The sequence below is a fragment of the Dysidea avara genome, chromosome 4 (assembly GCF_963678975.1).
Source record: "Dysidea avara chromosome 4, odDysAvar1.4, whole genome shotgun sequence".
NCBI lineage: Eukaryota > Metazoa > Porifera > Demospongiae > Dictyoceratida > Dysideidae > Dysidea > Dysidea avara.
In genome coordinates this window covers 18,804,492-18,811,410 of record NC_089275.1, presented here as the reverse complement: position 1 = coordinate 18,811,410, position 6,919 = coordinate 18,804,492, and the positions used below count along the sequence as shown (strand labels likewise).

At 37.5% G+C, this 6,919-nt stretch overlaps 1 protein-coding gene and 1 long non-coding RNA gene across 3 annotated transcripts; both read right to left on the bottom strand.

The window, feature by feature from the left end:
- Positions 1 to 924: 924 nt before the first annotated feature.
- Positions 925 to 2,552, bottom strand: LOC136254029 (uncharacterized). Of its 2 annotated transcripts, none has more exons than XM_066046679.1 (11): positions 2,508 to 2,552; positions 2,358 to 2,429; positions 2,187 to 2,308; positions 2,086 to 2,130; positions 1,925 to 2,011; positions 1,799 to 1,867; positions 1,653 to 1,750; positions 1,392 to 1,512; positions 1,241 to 1,340; positions 1,125 to 1,183; positions 925 to 1,071 (listed from the first exon to the last, which is right to left on the bottom strand). In XM_066046679.1, exons 1-11 carry the CDS (start codon positions 2,548 to 2,550, stop codon positions 940 to 942), a joined length of 948 nt encoding a protein of 315 aa, XP_065902751.1. In that variant the 5' UTR covers positions 2,551 to 2,552; the 3' UTR covers positions 925 to 939. The 2 variants fall into 2 exon arrangements, 1 of the variants encoding a protein (XP_065902751.1); XR_010700262.1 differs by having other exon boundaries at positions 995 to 1,071; positions 1,241 to 1,320.
- A 1,917-nt stretch (positions 2,553 to 4,469) lies between these two features.
- Positions 4,470 to 5,427, bottom strand: LOC136252362 (uncharacterized). Its single transcript, XR_010699483.1, has 4 exons — positions 5,316 to 5,427; positions 5,027 to 5,236; positions 4,793 to 4,973; positions 4,470 to 4,729 (listed from the first exon to the last, which is right to left on the bottom strand). It is a non-coding gene; the product is annotated as an uncharacterized lncRNA (long non-coding RNA).
- Between the last annotated feature and the right edge of the window lie 1,492 nt (positions 5,428 to 6,919).

Sequence of the window (6,919 nt, the reverse complement as noted above, 5' to 3'; positions counted from 1 at the left end):
CATTTGCTTAATGAATACCAGAAGTCTTGTCAACAAACTATCCATTTTCCAATCTTTTATTTGTTCATCTGATTTTAGCATTTTGTGTATCACCAAGACTTGGTTATCTAAAGATATATTTGACAATGAAATAATACCCAGTGGCTATACCATTTATCGTAAAGATAGAGATTCTAGAGGTGGGGGTGTTTTACTTGCTGTAAAGGATAACATCACTAGTAGTCAATTGTCATCCCCACGTCATGTTGAAATCCTAACTGTTCTCATCTCTACATCAAATTCATTTATAATCAGTGTTGTTTACATTCCTCCAAACTCTTCTGATACTTACCATGAATTGCTGCATAGTTACCTTACCAACCTAGTCAACGAATCAAGTCCAATTATTCTCTTGGGAGACTTCAATCTCCCTGATGTCAACTGGGCCACTTATAGTGGTTCCTCACCAAAATCTAACAAATTTTGTGACTTACTGTTTCAGCTAAACCTCTTTCAACTGGTTGATGAGCCAACCCACAATCAAGGAAATACTCTGGACTTAATAATCACTAACAATGAAGACATTGTGTACAACATATCTATTCATCCCCATTACCAACCGATATCATCTGATCACTTTATTGTCACCTTAAGTGTTAAGTCACATGCAGACCATATACCCTCACACACTCCACTAGCTATCTTTGATTACTCTAAAGCCAATTATCTTGGCCTTATCAATTATCTACCTCATATTGACTTTACTACCTCCGAACAGTTATCTGACATAGACTCTATCTGGCTCTTTATCAAGAACAATATCACTAGGGGAATGGACCTGTTTATTCCTAAAATTAGAACCAGCTCTTCTCAGTTTCCTAAATGGTATACTTCAAATATACGCCATCAGATTAAGTGTCTTCAGACTCTACAAAAGAAATACAAATCTCATCCTACCGATCACAATTTGAATCGTATAAAAACAGCAGAAGATAACCTCCAAAATAGCATCCAACAAGCCAAGGCCATAATGCTAATGTGCCTGTTGACACAATTCAGGTGGTACCACGATTCACATGTTCCACAGCCAATCTACGTATATATTCAGCTGATAGTCAATGAAACAAAGAGCAAACAACACTTACCCAATCCTGTGCTTTAGTAGCAGTGAATGAGCAGGTCCTGCAATGCTCTTCTATGGGTTCTGCAAACAAATAGATTGCTAACAACACTCATAAGTACCTTACAACTGCTTGTTTACCTGAATTGTTAAGTATTTCTTTTGCCATCTCTATTCTTAAATCGTGAACTGTTCCAGCATGGATGTTCATTGGTAAATGTCTTAAATATTGTTCAGCAAACTATTTTAGAAATTCTTTATGTTGTGTTGCAGAATATACTTAAGGCCATACCTTCATAACATAAACTCCACAAGACGAATTGTCTTCCTGTATACTGTGTGGAGGCGTAACAACTTCCCATACATACTTCTTTGGCCAATATCCACCACAATATTGATAGGTGCTGTAAGCGCTGCAAGAGAATTATATGCAAATAGCCAGGGATTATATGCAAATAGCCAGGGAGTTCAAAGAATGTGTTCCTGTTGATATGCAAATTAATGTGTATACATACTTAACTAACTATGTGTGCAAAATATTAACTGTACTAACTTCCAGTTTTTTCTTATCCTTTGTATTAGTCTATGATCTCTTTCTTCATACTTCTTTGGGTCAATGTAGAGAACCTTTCCATTCTTTGGTTCGACGATCTAAAGAAATAGTAGCTATAAAGATATAAATGTACAAATATGTCTGACCACCAATATCCAGTGCATCTTCTGGTAGCAGTAAGGTCCAATGAGGGCATTGTAATGAGACAAATCAACCTGCAGAAATATATGTATACAGGTGTCTGTAAGTCCTCGTAAAGTACCAACTCATACATTGCTTAAAACTTTCTTCTTAAGGATATACGTCCCATTACAAATGTCATTCACTGCAGACACGTCCATGATAAATATTTCTTCTTCCTGTGTTTGGAAGTGAGCATGCACATAATGCATACATTCATATGCACTAGACTTTTCTATGTATTATCTCTAACCTTTTTGTTGGCACGGATCATGTATAGTAGATAAGATGCTATCACCTATATACAACATATATACATATATGCTTGCTTGCATAAAGTTTACAAGCACGTACTTCATCAGTAACCCATCCATTGGTGTCGATCAGTGACAGAATTCCCTCGTCGTAAACTTTGTAACTACCAAACTTTGCTTCAAAAAGCATCTGGGTTTTGTTTCTGATTCTCATTAATCGGCCTGCATGATAGCAATATTATGCAGACAGATGATATACCGGGCACAAAACCTTCGGTTTGATAATCATTTTCATCAACTTCTTCATCTGATGAATTAGGACAATACTGATGAACTACCCCTCCTGCAAAATAAAGATGAAAATGAATGAATGAAAAGTGTAGATAGAGAAAAGTAGTTACAGCCTACAAAATATCCTTACGGGATTTGTGCAAGTGGAAATAGTCAATAAGTACATTAGCCATTGTAGGCTCTTTTTGATTCAATAAGTCGGCTGTTTGTTTGTTTGTCTCTACATCATCCTTCAAATCATACATTTTGTTGGTAAACTTTTGCACAATTGTGATTGGAACTGGTTCCTTATGAGCATAGCAAAGATCCTTCAAACATTTCTGGTCTTCATAGTTATCCACAACATAGCTGTGCAGAAATGCAGCTGGTAAGTTGGTTTTGAGACTGTTAGATATGTATTCATGGGCAGGCCCACATGGCTTAAACAAAAACGATGGATGGTTCTGTATAATAGTTTTCATCTTCTTGCTAAGTTTCACGATTTTGTCAAACTGAAAGCTGTTCCCTGGTGGAATATCTTCATTGCTGAAAATTTCATGACCCCCTAAAATGTATAATCCATGCAGATTAACACACACCTACATGATTGAATTTATTTCTTACCTTCAAGCTTAGGGCTGGTTTCTTCTATTGACATACTACTGGCTTCTTCTTCTTCTACTCCCTGGACCCCAGAACTACCTGTTGTACCAATTCATCTTATACCGATGATCTACCCGTGCATGTACATTTACTTAGACATATCCATGACAAATATGCTATGTATGGGGAGCATTAAAGATATTTTGTGTGCATGTCCATGCAGATGTTTCAATGCATCTCACTTCAACATAGTACATGCAGTGTACCCTCTACCATTTGGAACCAAGAGTTTGACCTATATGTGACCTGGGCTGACAAAATCAGTCTCTTATAGCCTGTCAAAATTTGACCTACTTTTAAATGCTTGAAGCTACATTACTTTGTCCATGATTATAGCTAGCATCCACATAAACGTTTAACCACTTATGTAAAAATTGCTTACAATTTTAATGAAGTTTACAGAATTATTCTAGGTCAAATACAGTGATGGAGATAGACAAGATTCAGTAAACATGTGTATTTTCGGGATATACACTGATTTTGTCAGACTGGGTCACATATTAATTTTTATGTGGACCAGAACTCATGGGGCTAATATTTTTTGTCCTTATTACAAAGTTATTTTTAGAGACAGGTTCTATTGTAACTATATGTAGCTGTAATATCATGTCTGGCATGATAGTTATTGTATGCATATGTGCTCACATCCATCCCGAGCATTGCTGTATGATGGCTCTAGGTCAACCTGTTCCCTCTTCACTGGAAAGCTATCACTGCCAATTTGTTTTGTCTTCACTGAGGTGCTTCCTGTACGATTCTCATTAGCTTGTTCACCGGTCTCAGTGTTCAATGGGCAACTATCATCAATGCTAGAATCATCTGGTGTCAAAGTGGAATATAATTATATTATACTACACAAAAATAACTACTATTCATACCGATGACTGAATTCTTGCATCTTGTCCCTTTGTGGCAATATGTTGAGCATTTTACTTTGCTTTTGAAACATACACATTTGCCATTTACACAACCAGATTTGCAATTGCAGTGTGAAACATCAGTTTTCCTTCGATTGAATTTTTTTGCAGCCGATCGCAGTGCTATTGTGGGATCGTCTTCCCACCCAGTGGTTTGTACTGTTGCATGAAAGCACTTCTGAAGCTGGTCAGTTCGACATCTTCCTTTCAAAAGTCCATACTCGGTTCTTATTTTGTAAGACCCATGTTGTTTTGCAACCACAACTCCTGGTATTCTTCTCAAATCACCTACACCTCTGTCATGTCGTGGAATCCTTACAGTCACACCATCCCCAATTTTAAATTTTACAGCCTTGATTCTTTTGCTGTTATCATAAAGTTTCTTCATTTTAGCAGCTGAATTTGCAATGTTTTTCTTTGCAAACTGTCTAACTTCATGGTGCCTGTCTTCATTTTCTGCATTAATAACAAACAAAGCAGCTGCAATGGCAATTTTAAATCATTCCCCTTATACCTGCTGGAATGGTAGGTGTCTGCTGTCTGAACTCTGTGTCACCAACACAGGTTCTGGCCTTGGCCACTTCAGGTTGCGTAGCCTTGGTCACCGGATCAGAGTAAGAATCTGTGTTACCTAGCTCTGTCAAATCATCAGTTTCTGTGGGAGGATCCATAATAATGGTCTCTTCTTCTACCAAACACATTCCTTTCACGGGTTCAGAAGATGGATCTAGACCAAACACCACTTGGTATGGTGATGTTTTAATGGTCGCATGTGGTTGCTTATTGATTGTAACTGGAAAAACAAAATTATATACAATAATTGGCATCAATAGCACCTGTTTTAAATAAAACTTACATTGGACTCTGGGAAGAAACTGAACCCATTCTGTTGTCTTCATGTCAGCCATGAGTGAAGTGAGCATGTGTTTCACCACTCCGTTAGCTTTTTCAACACACCCATTTGATTGGGGGTGCCTTGGTCTACCTCGAATTAAAATTGTCTCTTGACTCCACTCATGAACAATCATCTCAAAAAGCTATAAAGGAATGCATAAAATACAGTATGCACCTAGACAGTTGTCTTTCCAACCTCATTGTTGAATTCTCGACCATGATCAGATTGGAGTATCTTAGGTACCCCAAGGTATGCGAAAACATATCATTGCAAGCACAAAACAGTTTCTGCAGCACACTTCCTAGATTGTGCCCATAGAATGGAAAACTTGCTAAAGTGATCTTTGTAATGACCAATCCATCTGTTGTTGCTGTCTGGAATGCTTGACATGTCAATCAAATCAATCTACAATATGAAGTATATTATATAATACACTTATTATGTTATTCCTGCATAAATGGAATATAAAAGCAATATTATTTACCTGTCCACGAACATGGAATCTCTTTGAAATGATGGGTTTCAAAGGAGCTTTTGTTAATTGAGGCTTCTTACAAGAGCAAATGAGGCACAGTCTGCAATATTCCTCTACACAAGTTCGTGTTATCCCTTCGTAGTTTGACGAAATCTTCAGGCGAAAGAATGAAAATTATTGTGTGGCAGTGCATGCTTATACCGCTTACACATACAGTGAAAATGTGCATTTTTAATAATGCAATAATGACAATAGCAGCTAGGGAGTGTACATAGTTAATGCATTAATGCTAGCTGATTTATTAATAACACTCATATAATTATATTATACTATTATGCATACCACTGAATAAGTCTTCCTAACACCCGAGTGTGCCGCGCCTTTCTCATGAACAGACTGGATGATATCAAATATATCATCTGTTGTTACGACTCTTCTATAGCCTTCAAACAGAGAATTGGCCGGAACCTATATATATTAATGAGACATGCATACATGTGAAAATAGCTATAGCTATATATCTCCAAATTTTATAGGCAGCTACATAATATATATTAAAAAGATTTAGCCACTCACACATTGAAAGGGTCTGATATATTTTGCGTTAAAAACTTATTTCTCCAATTGCAACAGGGTATAATATTGAGACAGACTGTCAAGTACCCATGCATATACTCCATAGTTAATGCCACCGACATGCGCGGTGTTGAAGGAGCGCGCGGCCGCGTTAAACTCACCATGCTCTTGCTCTTTGTAGGAACGATCATAGCATTATTTAATCCAATCTGCGGAAAATCTTTCAGTTCAAACTGCTTCTCCTTGACGTACTGCCTAAATCTTGGTTTAATTTCGTAATCGTCCTTGGAATCACCACCATCTTCCGAGCCGGCCATCTTCAGCTCCGTGACCAGAGTGGTCTAATGTACGAACGAAAGAGGAACATTGAACTACAGCCTATACTACACAGCCGCTTAGCAACCTTCAAGCAAGGTGGCCTTGATTAAATCGAATTTCTCACGGTTAAACAAAGAATTAGAACGTTTCGCGGCCTGGCTAGCTAGGAACTCGTTAAATTCTCTCCGAACCCTTTCCACGGAAATTTTATCATCCATCACGGCATTCAAGCGGGACTCGATACTCTCAGGTGATACTCTCAGGTCATAAACTATACTGCTAGCAAACACTATAGGATTGCATGCATCAGCACTTGTGGCGGCAAATAAGCTCAGTAAAGCGAGCAGCAAAGAGATCAAAAGAGAAGTGTTAAAATTATAGAGAGAGCATGTATCAGGCACTGATACAGAAATATATATTATCAAGAGTTCATAATATTATGAAGGGAGGTGGCTGGTCCAAGTTCAAGCTGAGAGAATAGAAGTGTAGAATCTACATAAAATATATAATCAACCCAGACTGCTTTTAATTCTGTATATAATATAACCTGTAACTTTAGTTTTGTAATTTAATTTTTTTCCTTGCCATGCCCACTGCTGTCCACTGTTGGTCAGACATGTGGTCGTATGTTGTCCGAGGACACATTCTCTTGTACACAATATAATATAATTTGTTTGTAATCAGTCATTCGTGTTTTCTCAACAATTATTAATGATGGT